We start from the raw sequence: 19,748 nt of genomic DNA on the forward strand, positions 1-19,748 counted from the left end.
CGCAGAAAAAATGGTTTGTGGAAATGAACTTCCTCAGTAAAACCAAAAAAAGAATCATTACAAAACATTCCAGCTTACCTAGTTACTCAACAGGAAGAAAGAAAATGCTTTGTGGTAAATATTACACAAAAATATGATATGAATATGAACCAAAGAGTTTATTATTTATTATGTATTTATTTGTGTGCGTTATTTATGTTAGGGCAAAGTAAGTTTGTTTCCCTATTTATTAACGTTAACTACACTTTTTATGCATCACTTTGCATTTCTATTTTTTGTATATTACAGGTACATTCAATAACTTGACCACTTTCTACCTGAAGTTGTATTGTAAGTATGAAATTCATTGTTCAATTCGTCCAACAGAGCAAAGGCTGACAGTCAAGCAGCTTCAAGATGCACTGTATTATTTTTCGGTTGGGGCTCAATGGATATGCTATTGCTCTGTCTGGAATGTTCCACAGTATGACATTAAATTCTATTTTACTTTCATTATTCAATTACTGGTGATGTTATAGCTCAAAAAATACCCAGAAAAACAACCATTCTGACTGAGTGGAGTGGAGATCTGACCTGTCATCTGGTTTGGTCTCCAAATATTAGAAAGGTTTAATATCACACTGTGAAACATTTCAGACAAAGCAAAAAAACAAAACAAAAAACCACTAGAAATGTTACACAATACACCTTTAAATAAGGCAAAAACAGTAGCTGCGACAAGAAGATGTGACAGTTTGAAATGATCAGAATGAGTCTGCTAATGGTGACTGAATGGACCAAGCATCTGGAGGTCTGGAGAAGGAGATGGCTGAAACACAACTGTTGGTATTTTGATGAGAAAGCGACATTAGAATATGGTTAAAAAGTAACAGGTCAAATCCAGTCCCTTTTCTCTCAGGAGTTTAGAGTGAATGGAGGTACAACTGAAGGAGGAGATGAGTTTGGATACAACATGAAGTCCAGAGTCCTCAACCTGTTTACTGGTAAGAAGTGCTACTAGCCAATGTGTATAAATATATGATTTAAATATCTTAAAAGCTAATAGCCCAGTAATAATTTACTTAACCACTTTTTTTTATTCTTCAAGATCATTAAGAGAAAAAATGTGAATATTTGGGAAGGTGGGCTTAAATGGTTTGGAACTGACTTGGCCTGATCTAGTGTGAACTCACCTTCACTGCAATAACATGAAATCTATTGATTCAATAATGTATTCTCATTGTCAAATGACTATTGCATAACATTACATAACAAATACAACAATAATTATGCAGAGGTGGGTAGTGTAGGCAAAAAAATTTACTCAGGTAAGAATAATATTTCTTCAAATAATAATAATATAATATAATAATAATATTACTCAAATAGAAATACAAAGTAGTGGTCCAAGAAGTTACTCAGGTAAGAGTAACTTAAAGAGTAGATGTCGAGACTCGAGATGTAACATCTGAATTAAAACTTAAAGTGAATGTAATTTTAAGGACAGAAGTTTGAAATAATGCACAAAATTTGCTATTAGGGATAGAACAGGAAAAACAAAATCATATCTGAAGGAGCTGCAAGAAACACAAATACTCAAATCATTTCATATTGTCACATAAAGCTTTTGTCACATTGTAGATTTACTCACAGTGGGAACAAGAACCACAACTTTTACTCGTACTGTTACCTCAGTAAAAATAGGAGTAAAAGTATGCTGCTAGAAAAGTACAGTTTCCTTACAATATTGCACGTAAATGTATTTCTCCACCTGTCCAAAAAAGTGTATTTTTCCGATAGCCTAATGCGCAGTCTCTCAGTAACCCTTTTAACTGAGCTGGTGTTACAGCTACTGACGAGAACATGATTTGAAAAAAGGAAGTGAAGTCAGTTATGTTTGAACCTGCAGAGGAAGGTTGTGGTTTTAAACGAGAAAGACACTGTTTGCTAAGCAGTATCCTCCTCTCCTTCAGAATTTTATATTAAAAAATATAAGATCAAATGGGATGAAAAGACATTAATTTAGTGGATTTTTGAGTCAGGATGGGCAGCACCGGCAAATCTGCAAACTCCACCGCGATAAAAGCAGAGATCAAGAGGCATGACGGACTCCAGAGCGCAATCAACCGTCTGAACAAGCAGTTTGAGAGAGTTAGCGACGCACAGCTACGGTCAGGCCTCAAAGTCTACCTGCACAGCATCCAAGGTAAGAACACAAGAAATATAATAACTGGGTTTCAGATGATACCACAACATTCTGCAGGCCAATATTGTTTAATATAGAAGGGCAGGTGAAATTGCTATATTTAAAATGCTGTTTTAAAAAAAAATATTCTAGCTAGGGTTGCCAAAAGTATCAAAAATCAGATACTAATCGATACTAAAACTAGTATCGAAATTAGATACTCATTTGAAGTATCAATACTGATATCAAAATCTAATTTCACATTTCCTGAACACTTTTAGTGTCATTTTGAGCTTTTCCCAAACAAATGTAAAACCTCATGGTAACATAAAGAAATAGAAACAATATGAAAATGACTTGCTTCTTACAATTACGTTAGTAAAAAAGTTATATTTTTTTATCTTCATTGTGGTATTGTAATCGGTATTGAGTCAGCTGATTACTAATGAAATCGAGTTTGGAATTTTTAATATCGTGAAAACACTAACTGGTGAAAATAGGACTGTTCCCATAGCGATAAACAATTTAAAACAAAATTGAAAGAAAAAACTCTTGAATGGGAAAAAAGTCCTCAAAATGTTGCACATAACAGGAAGCTGAAAAACTTTTTAGTATCTGAGAATCAACAGTAGTCGTCAGTAAGCTATTTTTAATATGACCTGAATTCAGAAGTTGAATCTTAAATGTGACTTGATGGTGGAGTAAAGCTGCAAGAATCACATTTCAGAACATGTTTGTGCAGATCGTAACTACAGGGTTAGCAGCTTTTATGTACAATAAGTCAGGAGATATTGATGTTCATGGAGGAAATGATTTTACTTAAAAAAATGTGCTGTTTGTGATGTTATTTCTTTGCCTTGAATGTTCCACAGTATGGCATTAGACTTCTGTATCTCCATGGCAAAATGTAGGTGATACTGCTAGGCTTACTACTGCAAGTTACAGGTGACATCTGTGGAGAATGGAGCCCATAGTAGTGACTCATAGTAAGTGAAGGAAAAGCAGTAACATCTCCCTAACCACAAAGTTACACAATGTACCTTTAACTAGGTATTTTGACTAGATTGCAAAGAGTCACTAATCACTGGCCCGGATCTTGACATGTCTGTCTTTAAATATATTCAAAGTTTAAGTATCTAACAACTGTAAGTGGAATGTCTAAATATATAAAATGTCTAAAAATGCACAGATATTACTTTATACCCTTGTTTGAAAGATGACATCATAAGTTAATGTGTTATTTCTTATTGTTCTATCAGATTTTTTTTTACAGATTTTGAGAGTTTTGTTACTCTAAAATACATATTCAATATTCAAATTTGACATATCTTCAAAACAACATTCATAGCAATTCAATATATTGCTCACTTCTGGGTCAATTTCCTAAATCCTTGTTACTAAATATATCTGTAACACTTTATACTATATACTATATTTATTGAACAAATAATCTAATAAAAAGTCAGGCTTTGTAACTAGGGTTTAGAGTTAGAGTTCTAATTAAGTACCAGTAGTTACCTCTAATATTTACAGAGCCTATTACTAAGCCATTTTAAAAAAATATATATTATTCAACAACTATTATATTTTTAGAGATGCACTATGTAGATTTCCTGATGGAGAATCTATCATTTGTTGTCTCCATGGAGATGTGCTTTGTTTGTAATGTTACACCATGTGGCTCACTTCTGTATCTTGCATTTGCTGGTGTTTTGTTGCTCAAAGATGCCTTGAAAAACATGCATTCATACTGTTAGCCTCTCCAGAGATCTGATCTGTAACTTGACCTAGAGGTAAAATCTTGTTTGTTTTGGAGATCGATACATTTAATGCCGCACCATGGAACATTCCAGGCACTAACATCTGCATGGAGACAAGCAGGTGGCAGAGTCTCCACTAGAAAAGTTACATACGCTTCTTCAAGGCTAATTAATGTGCAGTTACTATTATTAGTTTTAAGAAGAACCAATGAATCTAAAGTTCTATTCATACATTTTTGTATATTTTACCTCATACTCATACTGCAAATGTGTACAGGGGGTGTGTGGTAGTGATAGTACAAAACGATTGAGATCTGGTGCTTCCTGTCACTGTGTCTCTGAGAGGAAGTCACTCGTCTCTCTGAAGGTGTCTGAGTCCTGCAGTTCATTTTATAGAATTTCATTATGCACACGTTTCATATAGAGGGCAGTGTTTCATCTAACAAATGACTGAGAGATATATGTGAAAGAAATGTCTAACAGAAAATCTACTATTGAACCTAAAGGGCCCATATGACACCATTTTCTGATCTGTTATAACATTTCCTCATCACAAACAGACCTGGAGTTATGTGTTGTTTCATTCACACATGTTTAACGCACAAACTCTGTATTCTTAGAGTTCTTCTCTCAAAATGCTCTGTTCCTGCCTTGTGATGGTAGTGACGTTTGTTTTCAAGTTATCAGTAGCTTTTACCTTTAGTTCACTAGAGACTGGCAATTCCAGAGCTGACATCATTCAACTGATTTTAGTGATAATGTATCGAGCACTTCCTGTATTACCACATGACATCACAAGGTGAAAGTACCCTAAGTGTTTTTGTTGGAGAGAACTCAGCCTATGTATGGTGGGTCTGTGTGTTAAACATGTGTGAATGAAACAAAACACAACTCCAGGTCTGTATGTGTTGAGGAAACTACATTATAACATTATAACATTACAACATTTTTTGGAAGACGCTGTAACCTTTCTCTGCAAGCACTTCATGGGGAATGTGTTTATTATAGTGTTGGAGAGGACCCAGTAATTACAGAAATATTAAGGGTTCATTATTATCTATATCAGGGGTGGGCAATTATTTTTTCCATGGGACCACATGAGAAACAGAAAATATCATGGGGGCTAATTCAATTCTGCATAATATGAATTGTATTTCTTTATAAAAAGCCGTAAATCTCATTGTTTTGATGAGCTGCTCAGACGGGTTATGCCTTTTTACAAAAAAAGTCATAAAAAACACCTCTAATTTAAAAAACAATTCAGCTTTAGTCCATTTATGAGGTCAAATTATAAAATATGTTTATTTTGTAATTCCAAATGAGCTTAAACGGGCCGGTCAGAGTCAACCAAAGAGCCGTATGTGGCCCGGGAACTGTACAGTGCCCAGGTCTGCTCTGTATTATCCAGCACCTGCATGTTTTTATGGAGATCTTATTGTTATGCCTCGAATGTTCCACAGTATGGCATTAAATGTAACTATCTCCATGGAGACAGGCAGATCCCACCTCCAGGCCATGTTAGGGCTTTAGAAACACCATTTCTTAGTTGATGGAAAATAGGTATGTTTAGTCTCATACTGTGGAACCTTTAGGCATGTGGGTATGAGCTTTGCTTCATCCATCCCCTTTTCAAACCATGCATGTTCGTATCTGCAGCTGTTTGTTACATCGTTATATGAATTGTAACTGCAGATTTGAAATAACTAACTAACTAACTATGACAGACCTGGGCATTGTACAGCTCTCAGGCCACATACCACCCTTTGGTTAACTCTGACCGGCCAGTTTAAACTCATTTGAAATTACAAAATAAACATAATTTATCATTTTATCTCATGCATGGATTAAAGCTGCATTGCTTTTGTTTTCAACGTGTTTGCTTTAAATGACATTTTTTGTTTGGCCACCTCACTTTTTCACTCTTACCATTCAATGATATTTACTACTTTTTATAAAGAAATACAATTAATATTATACAAAATTTAGTTAAGAATTTTGACCCGGCCCTACACAATATTTAAAAAGATTTGCCCACCCATGAACTACAGCGATAACATTTCCATGGAGACAAGCAGCTGAGAAAAGTGACATAGTGCTCTTTTAAATGAACCATGAACCATGAACTTGGTCAAATCCTCTTGCTTTTCAGTCATTTGTAGAGGATTGTCAGGAGGATTGTCTTCCCTGGCTGCCCTGTTTATAGGAGGAAGTAGACAGTTGAGTCTCCCTTGTTGTTGAGCTACACCTTACACAGAAGTGTGGTCAGGACAGTGCGCCAAGGAGGAAGTGGTCAGGGGGCGGAGCTCATGGCAGACAGGAAGTCGGTCTTTTCTGCTGCCATCGTGACAGAGAGCGAGAGTTTTCATTGGTTGAGCAAGTCTAGAGGCCAGCAAATATGCCAGCTGGTTGGAAATCCAGCTTGAGAATCAAAACAGACAATGTTACATTACAACATTATTTCATGTGGTCAGTAAATTCAGTGACTGATTGGTTTATTTCATTTCTGAGAACAGAGATATGTAATGTGTATGAAATATTTAGTTTCAAACTACATATAGTGTTATTATATTAGAACGTTTTAGTGTGCAATCCATACACTGTATGGACATAGCTAACCTGCTAGCCACTGTGTTTCAAATAGGATGTTATCATGGGAGCAGTCTGGCTCTATTGGCTCTGTCAAATTCACTTTCTATTGAAAAATCATTGCCCCGTCTCTGTAACTGCTGCTGTCAGGCTCGTCATCTTGGTCTTAAAGTGTTTGTATTAACTTGATAAATTTTAAACATATTAGAAATTCTTTAACAACTGAGCTCAATCCACAGCCAGAGAAGAGGGCAGTATTCCAAGATGCACAACCTCATTTGGTCAATCATCATTCTCCTACAGAGTCATGAGCCTCTGGAACAGCCTCCCACATGAAACCATATGATGTTCTAATTATCAAATGTTTGCACGCCTGAACAAACAACTGCTTTAACCAAGCAAACGTGTCCACATGAATCTGCCTCGTAGCAATATGAACTGTAAATATGTAAATAGAGTTTAGATGTCCTGACTGAGACTAACTGAGATTAGTTTTACATATTGACTGACTGGATGAATGATTTTATCAATATACATTGTATTTTATTTTATTGGCATGTACGCCATTTATGACATCAACTTGTCCAGGGACTGAAGGTGGAAATGAGCAATTTGCTATAACCTGCACAAGCATATGACTTAAAACTACTCTGTAAACCAATCCACTTTACATTATTCTGGGATTTCTATTTAGCTATTTTGTCCCTAAATAAAGATATGACATTAATAACAGACCAATGAGGTGCCTGTTTTCTCCGAGGTCACTCCCACTAATGTTATTATTATTATTATTATTCCCCAGCCTTTTTACTCCAGTTCAAACAGAGGGTCATGTACACTGCCATGTTGAATTCTCATTCAAATCAGCACAGTGTAGAGAATAAGGGGGGCATATTAGAGTCTGTTTTGTGTTGAAGTTTTTTATTAAACAGCTGTAGGGTCATGTGACCACCACTGGCTCAGATGATCTGATTCTCCAAATGCAGCTGAAGCTCCTTCTCCTGTCTGTCCAGGACTGGGGTGGCCACATTGTGATTTGCAGCTGTCCCCAGTGAAGGAAACTGTTTTCCCCCAGTGTTTCTTTGCTGTATTGGGAAATAGTTCCGGTTGGAGGAGGTGGGTCAAAGCACAGCACGGTTGCTCGTGGACGCGCACACGCACGACTTTCCTAAAAGCCCTGGATGTGCACTGATGTTACTCATACAATCAAAACAGTGAATAAAGGCTGCTCTAAAGCACACAGCCAATCTGTGCTTCCCTTCAGTAAGGACAGTGGACGGTGACCAAAAGTTTTGCACCCTCTCCTCCAGCTGTCCTCACTCCTCCACACTGTTATTATCTCCTATATTGTGTACATAGAAAGCTCTGCTGCACCACAAGTAAACAAACAGCAGCATGTCATCAGGCCGTGGCTCGGTTTGGTTGTGCAGGTGTGAGAGTGGAACAGAGAACACTACACAATCGTGCTTGAGCACAGCACGGGTCATGAGTCCTAATGTGAGTCCCTGCCCTTCTTTAGATGTCATTCAAAATGCTCAGCACTTCTTGGCTGTGCAATTGGAGATACAACTCTGTGTAGTCTTTTTGCAGCATTTCATTTTGTTGATGCAAATGTTCATTTTTGTATTCACGATTTTGATATTTGCCCAGTAATGTCTCCTGTTCTTTCTTAGCCTTCGTCAATCTAATATTTCGTACTTTAAGTGGTTATTTCTTAGCTCCAGCAAGGATTTCTTTTCCTCTATCAACGTCAAATCAACGTTTAGCGCACTAGCCTCTTGGATCTGCTGCTGTAGTTTAACAATTCCTCTTAGCAAGTTAAAGTTCAGCCTGTTCTCATCTGTCATTTTATGTTGCAATTCTTTTCCCGCTTGCCTACACTTTTTAATCTTGAGGTATTTTAAAGTTGTTTTTTTTTTGAGGTAAATTTCTTGTTGTTTCTTAATCAGATGCTTGTGTTCAGCTCTCGCAAGTTCAATGTCAATTTGCTCCTGATTATCTGGCATGACTTTGCTGTTTGTAATTTTACTCAGGGTCTTGTCAATGTTTTGCTGAATTTTGTAATTATAGTTCTGCAGATGTTCTATCTCCCAGACTTTTTTGTTGTATTTGAACGCTCGTACCTTTTCAGCATCATATTCTTTCGTTATTTGGCAAAGATTTTCCTTCAACTGCTCAATTTTGCTTTTTAAGACGCTGTTTGTCGTCTCTAAATCCAAGCATTTCTTTTTCCAAATCTCATTTTCAGCCAGGTTTTGGCTCATCCTCACTATGTCTTTCTGTAAACATTCTGTATCTTCTAACCTGCGATTTTTCTCTTTTTTTCTAACTCCAGGTGGCGCTGTTTCCACTCTCCATCTTGAGGCAGTTTTGATCATAAACTTTCAAACTCCTCTTGTAAACGAGCTCTCATTAGATGATCTGGAATAGTCACCGTAACCACTAACCCTAACCTCTTTGCTGCATACTGTATTTTTCAATTCTTCATTTGGTTGTTGCATATTCTCTTCACAATTGTTTTGTACCATTGATGGTTGCTTTTTCTTCATCTTTTCCAATCTCGAAATCTCACTTTTTATGTCGTCATTTCTTTGCATCAGGGAGTTTTTCTCCTTTTTTAGCCCTTTCAACTGAACTTTTAGCAAGCTAGTGTCTTTAATTTCCAAATTCAGTGCATGGATTTCTTGACACAAACTAGCATTCTCCGTGGTCAAGTTATTTATATCATTTGTAATTTCAGCAACCTCTCTGCTAGGCTTAACAAACTTAACCAGTTTGTTGTAAAGTTTCTTTTGTTCCAGTACCAGTTTCCTGTTTACAGCATCAATGCTTACCCCTCTCAGGTTAATGTGCTCGTAACATTCGAACATGGCTTTCAGGTTGATCATTTCATTTTGCATGAGCTGATTACTTAGCAGAATCTTGTAATTAGCCTGTTGAAGATCCCTTAACTTCAGGTCTCTTTTCTTATAAAGAACTGAAATGATCAATCAGAATCATCTAATGTATATTTGCTATAAATTTGTTGAAAATTTTAAAAATTGGTACATTGCAGGCAGATATGAGGCAGTGTCCACCAGCATTTTGTTAAAAAAATGAATGAAATAATTTAATTTCTCCTTTTGCTTAATGAACTTCATTTAGCTGGAGCTGAATGCTGCGTGTGACGTCACACTCACTTAATCCACTCTTTTATTCAGTCTCTGTATGTGATCATAACGGTCATAAACTGCAGAAATACTAGAAACAACTTTTACCTCATGAGTTTTGTGAATTGTGTACAGCATTAGATTTGTGTTGTGGAAGTCTGATCTAGTCTACACATGTTCCTTTGATTTATTTATATTTATCAATCCATCAGGATCATTTTATTTGTCCCTGAGGGTCATTTTAAGCACATGGAGCAGTGAAATACAATAATAAAGAAACAAAATTGAAGGTAGGGTTAGTATATTCTTTGTCAGAGCAGTTTGAGGAGAGTAACAACCCTCAGTCCATAAGTGTCCCTCCTCTCTGTCCCTTGTGCCCAGGCATCAGGGGGCACCAGGTCAGGGTATCAATGGCATCTCCTCAGCCTCTCTCTCTCCGCTATGATGCTTCAGTTGGTGATGAGACAGGCCATTCCCCCTGGAACATCTTCTACCATATTTGGTATAAAAAGACTGTTGCATTATTATTTATAATTTAACAAAAATAGATGTAATGTTAGTCATAGTTGTCATCATGATTTAAAGCCCTTATTTAATTTTTTTATGTTTCTGTAGTTGACTACAGTCCTTAATATTGCCTGCTCCTGTCCTCCATCACAAAGTGAATATGTCCTCTTGGTTTACACTTGAATTCTCTCAGCTCATTCATTTGCATGTTCTGTGTGTGCCTGTGTGAAATGCAGGTCAGGGTGCTCCTGTACAGACTGGGGAAATCTCTGGGGAGGACTTTTAAAAATACACAAAATATTAACATAATCCAAAAGGTCCACATGAAAAAACTGAGTGAATGGATTTCCTGTAATTAGTGCTGAGGATCAAAGCTGATTTATTCAGTGTTTGTAAAGTTCACAGCTACAGAAATAGAGACATCTTGTTGTGTAGACATAATAAGTGTGAGTTGGTTGGATGTGCCCAGTCTGATTGGACATATACATTGTAATAAGACTATTTACTGGTCGGGGTTGCCAGGTCGGCTCAGAAAGCCTCATCATTTTTTATCTTTTAGTTATACAAAGCTGTTTTGTTGATACTTGAAAGATAAATAACAGCTACAGAACATTTGTATCAATGTTATTTTGTGTAAACAGAATAATTGCTGCATTTCTACTGGGCTGCGCCTCTCCACAGATCTCACTGGTAACTTGGCGCCACCACTTGCTGGTCTCCACAAAGATAAATAGGTTTAATGCCATAGGTAAAGCAGTCTGTGGGTTTCAGAGTGGTGAAAATTTAGTAAAATTACAATCAAATTATACTATTTTTGAATGGGCAAAAGTTACTATAGTCTTCAAAATATCACCCATAAACAGGAAGCTAAAACCCAGGAGTAACACCCTCATGAAAACAAGCAAGTGGCACAGCCTCCAGCACCTCCAGCAGGAAGGTTACGCAGTGCTCCTTTAAATAATCCTTTCGTTCCATCTTGAGCTTCATGATGAATGGTAAAATCAATTGTTGGTGTCATGAGGTTGTCTGTAATGTCTCCAGGAGGGGGTGTGTGTGAGCAGAGGGCGTTTGGCGGAGCTCCTTTGTATTCAGTGAGAGTCCTGTTCCCTGTCGGACTGTGAGGAGCGCAGGCCGACAGCGTGAGAAGCAACAAAATATGTCAGCGCTATTTTCTTTAGCAAACATTGTAAAAGTGCAATGTATATTTTGAGAAGATTCAGGTCACAGTTCATATGAAACATGAACATTCAAGAGAAGACTGAAATATAAAGTGTTCAGCTTACCACGCAGGACTAAACCAGGACTAAACCAGGACTAAACCAGGACTGAACCAGGACTGAACCAGGACTGAACCAGGACTGAACCAGGACTAAACCAGGACTAAACCAGGACTAAACCAGGACTAAACCAGGACTAAACCAGGACTAAACCAGGACTAAACCAGGACTGAAACCAGGACTAAACCAGGACTAAACCAGGACTAAAACCAGACTGAAACAGGACTGAACCAGGACTAAACAGGACTAAACCAGGACTAAACCAGACTGAACCAGGACTAACCAGGACTAAACCAGGACTAAAGGACCAACAGGACTAAACCAGGACTAAACCAGGACTAAACTAAACCAGGACTGAATCAGGACTAAACAGGAAACCAGAACTAAACCAGGACTGAACCAGGACTAAACCAGGACTGAATCAGGACTAAACCAGGACTAAACCAGGACTGAACCAGGACTAAACCAGGACTAAACCAGGATTAAACCAGGACTAAATCAGGACTGAACCAGGACTAAACCAGGATTAAACCAGGACTAAATCAGGACTAAACCAGGACTAAACCAGGACTAAACCAGGACTGAACCAGGACTGAACCAGGATTAAACCAGGACTAAATCAGGACTGAACCAGGACTGAACCAGGACTAAACCAGGACTGAATCAGGACTAAACCAGGACTGAACCAGGACTAAACCAGGACTAAACCAGGACTAAACCAGGACTAAACAGGACTGAACCAGGACTGAACCAGGACTAAACCAGGACTGAATCAGGACTAAACCAGGACTGAACCAGGACTAAACCAGGACTGAATCAGGACTAAACCAGGACTAAACCAGGACTAAACCAGGACTGAACCAGGACTAAACCAGGACTAAACCAGGACTAAATCAGGACTGAACCAGGATTGAACCAGGACTAAACCAGGACTGAACCAGGACTAAACCAGGACTGAATCAGGACTAAACCAGGACTAAACCAGGACTGAACCAGGACTAAACCAGGACTGAATCAGGACTAAACCAGGACTAAACCAGGACTAAACAGGACTGAAACCAGGACTAAACCAGGACTAAACCAGGACTAACCAGGACTAAACCAGGACTGAACCAGGACTAAACCAGGACTAAACCAGGACTGAACCAGGACTAAACCAGGACTAAACCAGGACTGAACCAGGACTAAACCAGGACTGAACCAGGACTAAACCAGGACTGAATCAGGACTAAACCAGGACTGAACCAGGACTAAACCAGGACTGAATCAGGACTAAACCAGGACTAAACCAGGACTGAACCAGGACTAAACCAGGACTGAACCAGGACTAAAACCAGGACTGAACCAGGACTGAATCAGGACTAAACCAGGACTGAACCAGGACTAAACCAGGACTAAACCAGGACTGAACCAGGACTAAACCAGGACTGAACCAGGACTGAATCAGGACTAAACCAGGACTGAACCAGGACTAAACAGGACTGAATCAGGACTAAACCAGGACTAAACCAGGACTAAACCAGGACTAAACCAGGACTGAATCAGGACTAAACCAGGACTGAATCAGGACTAAACCAGGACTGAACCAGGACTGAATCAGGACTAAACCAGGACTGAACCAGGACTAAACCAGGACTAAACCAGGACTAAACTAGGACTGAACCAGGACTAAACCAGGACTAAACCAGGACTAAACCAGGACTGAACCAGGACTAAACCAGGAATAAACCAGGACTGAACCAGGACTAAACCAGGACTGAACAGGACTGAACAGGACTAAACCAGGACTAAACCAGGACTGAACCAGGACTAAACCAGGACTAAACCAGGACTGAAACCAGGACTAAACCAGGACTGAACCAGGGCTGAACAGGACTAAACCAGGACTGAACCAGGACTAAACCAGGACTGAACCAGGACTGAATCAGGACTAAACCAGGACTGAACCAGGACTAAACCAGGACTAAACCAGGACTGAATCAGGACTAAACCAGGACTGAATCAGGACTAAACCAGGACTGAACCAGGACTGAATCAGGACTATACCAGGACTGAACCAGGACTGAATCAGGACTAAACCAGGACTAAACCAGGACTAAACTAGGACTGAACCAGGACTAAACCAGGACTAAACCAGGACTAAACCAGGACTGAACCAGGACTGAACCAGGAATAAACCAGGACTAAACCAGGACTAAACCAGGACTAAACCAGGACTAAACCAGGACTGAACCAGGACTGAAACCAGGACTAACAGGACTAAACCAGGACTGAACCAGGACTGAATCAGGACTAAACCAGGACTGAACCAGGACTAAACCAGGACTGAATCAGGACTAAACCAGGACTGAATCAGGACTAAACCAGGACTGAACCAGGACTGAATCAGGACTATACCAGGACTGAACCAGGACTAAACCAGGACTAAACCAGGACTGAACCAGGACTAAACCAGGACTGAACCAGGACTAAACCAGGACTAAACCAGGACTGAATCAGGACTAAACCAGGACTGAACCAGGACTAAACCAGGACTAAACCAGGACTAAACTAGGACTGAACCAGGACTAAACCAGGACTAAACCAGGACTGAACCAGGACTAAACCAGGAATAAACCAGGACTAAACCAGGACTGAACCAGGACTAAACCAGGACTAAACCAGGACTAAACTAGGACTGAACCAGGACTGAACCAGGACTAAACCAGGACTGAACCAGGACTAAACCAGGACTGAATCATCACTCAACCAGGACTAAATCAGGACTAAACCAGGACTAAACCAGGACTGAACCAAGACTAAACCAGGACTAAACCAGGACTGAACCAGGCTAAACCAGGACTAAACCAGGACTAAACCAGGACTAAACTAGGACTGAACCAGGACTAAACCAGGACTAAACCAGGACTGAACCAGGACTGAAACCAGGACTAAACCAGGAACCAGGACTGAACCGGGACTGAACCAGGACTAAACCGGGACTGAACCGGGACTGAACCGGGACTAAACCGGGACTGAACCAGGACTGAACCAGGACTAAACCAGGACTAAACCAGGACTAAACCAGGACTGAACCAGGGCTAAACCAGGACTAAACCAGGACTAAACTAGGACTGAACCAGGACTAAACCAGGACTGAATCAGGACTAAACCAGGACTAAACCAGGACTAAACCAAGACTGAACCAAGACTAAACCAGGACTGAACCAGGACTAAACCGGGACTGAACCAGGACTAAATCCAGGAATAAACCAGGACTAAACCAGGACTAAACCAGGACTGAACCGGGACTAAACCGGGACTGAACCAGGACTGAACCAGGACTAAACCAGGACTAAACCAGGACTAAACCAGGACTAAACCAGGACTGAACCAGGACTGAACCAGGACTAAACCAGGACTGAATCAGGACTAAACCAGGACTGAACCAGGACTGAGCCAGGACTGAACCAGGACTAAACCAGGACTAAACCAGGACTGAACAAGGACTGAACAAGGACTGAGTCAGGACTGAATCAGGACTAAACCAGGACTGAACCAGGACTGAATCAGGACTAAACCAGGACTAAACCAGGGCTGAACCAGGACTAAACCAGGACTTAACCAGGACTAAACCAGGACTGAACCAGGGCTAAACCAGGACTAAACCAGGACTAAACCAGGACTGAACCAGGACTAAACCAGGACTAAACCAGGACTGAATCAGGACTAAACCAGGACTAAACCAGGACTGAATCAGGACTAAACCAGGACTAAATCAGGACTGAACCAGGAATGAACCGGGACTAAACCAGGACAAAACCAATACTGAATCAGGACTAAACCAGGACTGAATCAGGACTAAACCAGGACTAAACCAGGACTGAACCAGGGCTAAACCAGGACTAAACCAGGACTAAACCAGGACTGAACCAGGACTGAACCAGGACTAAACCAGGAATAAACCAGGACTGAACCAGGAATAAACCAGGACTGAACCAGGACTAAACCAGGACTGAATCAGGACTAAACCAGGACTGAACAAGGACTAAACCAGGAATAAACCAGGACTGAACCAGGAATAAACCAGGACTGAACAAGGACTAAACCAGGAATGAACCAGGACTAAACCAGGACTGAACCAGGACTAAACCAGGAATAAACCAGGACTGAACCAGGACTAAACCAGGACTGAACCAGGACTAAACCAGGACTGAATCAGGACTAAACCAGGACTAAACCAGGACTGAATCAGGACTAAACCAGGACTAAACCAGGACTGAACCAGAACTAAACCAGGACTAAACCAGGACTGAACCAGAACTAAACCAGGACTAAACCAGGACTGAATCAGAACTTAACCAGGACTGAACCAGGACTAAACCAGGACTGAACCGGGACTGAACCGGGACTAAACCGGGACTGAACCGGGACTGAACCGGGACTAAACCGGGACTGAACCAGGACTGAACCAGGACTAAACCAGGACTAAACCAGGACTAAACCAGGACTGAACCAGGGCTAAACCAGGACTAAACCAGGACTAAACTAGGACTGAACCAGGACTAAACCAGGACTGAACCAGGACTAAACCAGGACTAAACCAGGACTGAATCAGGACTAAACCAGGACTAAATCAGGACTAAACCAGGACTAAACCAGGACTGAACCAAGACTAAACCAGGACTGAACCGGGACTAAACCGGGACTGAACCAGGACTAAACCAGGAATAAACCGGGACTAAACCAGGACTGAACCGGGACTAAACCGGGACTGAACCAGGACTAAACCAGGACTAAACCAGGACTAAACCAGGACTAAACCAGGACTAAACCAGGACTGAACCAGGACTAAACCAGGACTGAATCAGGACTAAACCAGGACTGAACCAGGACTGAGCCAGGACTGAACCAGGACTAAACCAGGACTAAACCAGGACTGAACCAGGACTGAACAAGGACTGAGTCAGGACTGAATCAGGACTAAACCAGGACTGAACCAGGACTGAATCAGGACTAAACCAGGACTAAACCAGGGCTGAACCAGGACTAAACCAGGACTAAACCAGGACTAAACCAGGACTGAACCAGGGCTAAACCAGGACTAAACCAGGACTAAACCAGGACTGAACCAGGACTAAACCAGGACTAAACCAGGACTGAATCAGGACTAAACCAGGACTAAACCAGGACTGAATCAGGACTAAACCAGGACTAAATCAGGACTGAACCAGGAATGAACCGGGACTAAACCAGGACAAAACCAATACTGAATCAGGACTAAACCAGGACTGAATCAGGACTAAACCAGGACTAAACCAGGACTGAACCAGGGCTAAACAAGGACTAAACCAGGACTAAACCAGGACTGAACCAGAACTGCCAGGACTGAATCAGAACTTAACCAGGACTAAACCAGGACTGAATCAGGACTAAACCAGGACTGAACAAGGACTAAACCAGGAATGAACCAGGACTAAACCAGGACTGAACCAGGACTAAACCAGGAATAAACCAGGACTGAACCAGGAATAAACCAGGACTGAACCAGGACTAAACCAGGACTGAATCAGGACTAAACCAGGACTGAACAAGGACTAAACCAGGAATAAACCAGGACTGAACCAGGAATAAACCAGGACTGAACCAGGACTAAACCAGGACTGAATCAGGACTAAACCAGGACTAAACCAGGACTGAATCAGGACTAAACCAGGACTAAACCAGGACTAAACCAGGACTGAACCAGAACTAAACCAGGACTAAACCAGGACTGAATCAGAACTTAACCAGGACTAAACCAGGACTAAACCAGGACTGAACCAGGACTAAACCAGGACTGAACCAGGACTGAACCAGGACTAAACCAGGACTAAACCAGGACTGAACCAACATTAAAGCCTTAACATTTGAGAGAAGACTGAAATCTGAACTGTTAAACTAATCCAAGAATCTCTTGCATTTCAGAACATGTTTGTAGAGGTCAGAACTACAGGACGAGCAGCTTTAAACAGAATAAGAGCCCAGGGAGACACAGGGACATTTAGTTCTTTGCAGAGGACATTTTAATACCTAAACGACTGTAGTTTTATACTATGCAACAGTCCGGATATGATGAATATTCTGTCCGTATACTGAGGGCAGGTGGAGAGGGGGAGGGAGGGGGAGGAGCTGCACCGTGCAAACTGTATGCTCGGATTTCACACTTTTTAATCACAGACCCATTTGCATAAATTATAACCAGAATACGGGAGCGTAATCAGGCTTGGTGCAGTCGGACAGCCTGCATTGTAATAATGAAAAGGAAAACTACAGTCCTTAAATGGCCCATGTTACACTCGTTTCTGATCTACGCTCTCATATATATATATTTTTTTTTTCATCACAAACAGACAAGGAGTTATGTTTTGTTTCCTTCTCACATATTTAACACACTTCTTCTCTCAAACTGAAAACACTCTGTTCCTCCTTGTGATGTCATGTGGTAATACAGGATGTGCTCCATTGTGTTTTTAAATGTCACACACCTTCACTAGAATCATTTGGATAAATTCCGCCCCTGAATTTCTCATCTCAGAACAAAACATAAAAGGAGCTGTTCACCTGAAAACCACCGCTTCATGACATCACAAGGTGGAACAGAGCATTTTGAGCTTTGGAGATGTAGACAGACTCATGATAAAGGCGTAATATATAACCTTTAAAAAACTTATAATGAATACTTTCAACTGACATCAATCTTAAGTTAGAAAAAGAAAGAATAAGTGAACATTACATTTACAAATCCTGACCCTGTTCAACTTTTACTTTGGGGCAGCTACTTCTTAGTGGTTAGCACGATACACCATCAACCTGAAAGCTGCTGGTTCAAACCCCAGTTGGACTTATAGAGGTTGTTGTTGTGTCCTTAGGCAAGACACTTCACCCATCTTGCCTAATTATGATTATGTCTATGTATGAGTTAGTGAGTGACTGTGGAAAGAGGGAAAATTGGCAGTGCTGTCAGGTTTTTTTAGTTTTTTTAAATTGCAATACTGTGACTTCTGGTTAACTGTGAAACGTGTAAGTCCTCCTGACACACCCTCGAGTCCAGGGGTCTCCAAACTTTTTTCTCCAGTGAGCTGCGTTTACAAAACAGAAATCCCAGAGAGCAGTTTCAGCAGTCACAAAGAAACGGAGTAAATAGCCTTAAATGGGGAACAGTTAGATGCAGTGGCAGTTCTAGGATTTTTCTGAAACTGGGGCCATTAAGCGTCCACATGTTACATTAAGGGGCCAAGTACAGAGTTCATCCAAGCACACAAAAGATTCATTCAGTACAATGCAAATACAAGCATAGACTAGGGTGACCATATTTCTGTTTGTGAAAACCCGGACACCTTACCAGGGGTGAGAGGTGGGGCCTCGACATTGAGCTACAGTCGTCCCTCGTTATATCGTATATCGCGGTCTCGTCGTTTTGCATGTTTTTTTGTTTTTTGTTTTTACAGCGTATGAACGTGTATTGCGTATTATGGACGGGTAGTAATTACACACGGGTGGGTCAGGACTAAATCAGGTCTAAACCAGGACTAATCTTGGACTTAAGAGAGAGAACACTGAGCAGTTTGTCCACAAACTGATGGGGCAATCACTGTATTTACCTTCGTGAGGTGCGGAGCTGAGCCGGTCCTTTCTCCTGCGGTCACCTTCAAGCCCGTCCCGACAGTGAGTCCTGTTTCAGTTCTGGTTTACTCTTGTTTAAGTCCTAGTTCAGTCCTGGTTTAGTCCTCCTCTTCAGTCCTGGTATCAGGCCTAGGTCAGTCCTGGCTTAGTCCTGGGTTAGTCCTGGTTCAGTTTGTGACGTAGGCACCGCAGAAGTTTGATATAATCTCGGGTTAACGGGCGGGTGTGGTGCTGCACTGGGTGGATACAGTGCTGTACTGCACAGGTGCGGTCCTGTACTTTGGGTCTCCAAAAATGGACCCGTGCAGGACTCTGCACTGTAGGGTTCCATTACAGACCTGGATGGAAAACGGGGTATTTTTTGTACAAGTCACTGTTAAATGCACATTTGTGTTTCAGCATGTTGCAGACTGACAAACTGTTTGTGTCTGCTCGCTCTGTCTGAGTTACAGAGAGCAATGGGAGCCGTCCCTAATGAACGGTAATGAAAACCCGGACATTTCCATCACTTAAAAAAAAAAAAAAAAAAACCCGGACACCCAGGACAGGACGCAAAAAACGGACATGTCCGGGGAAAAACGGACGTTTGGTCACCCTAGCATAGATAGTAAAAAAAACAAAAAAAACATCCACAGGTCTGTTTCTTCTCCTATTTAGTTGT

The 19,748-nt window shown here is 40.8% G+C and overlaps 1 protein-coding gene across 3 annotated transcripts in view; it reads left to right on the forward strand.

Annotated features, from left to right (window-relative positions):
- Positions 1–19,748, forward strand: part of agap2 (ArfGAP with GTPase domain, ankyrin repeat and PH domain 2) — a 61,148-nt gene continuing 41,400 nt past the window's right edge. The window contains exons 1-4 of one of the 3 annotated variants that reach the window (XM_055166337.1): positions 1–114; positions 289–821; positions 899–983; positions 2,022–2,185. In XM_055166337.1, the coding sequence (XP_055022312.1) occupies positions 2,023–2,185 (163 nt within the window). In that variant the 5' untranslated portion in view covers positions 1–114; positions 289–821; positions 899–983; position 2,022. Of the gene's footprint in view, positions 115–288; positions 822–898; positions 984–1,847; positions 2,186–19,748 lie in introns of those variants that run through there. The other 2 variants (XM_055166338.1, XM_055166336.1) reach the window with 2 other exon arrangements.

The sequence above is a fragment of the Boleophthalmus pectinirostris genome, unplaced genomic scaffold (genome assembly GCF_026225935.1).
Source record: "Boleophthalmus pectinirostris isolate CB_2022bp ecotype Guang Dong unplaced genomic scaffold, ASM2622593v1 HiC_scaffold_8, whole genome shotgun sequence".
NCBI lineage: Eukaryota > Metazoa > Chordata > Actinopteri > Gobiiformes > Gobiidae > Boleophthalmus > Boleophthalmus pectinirostris.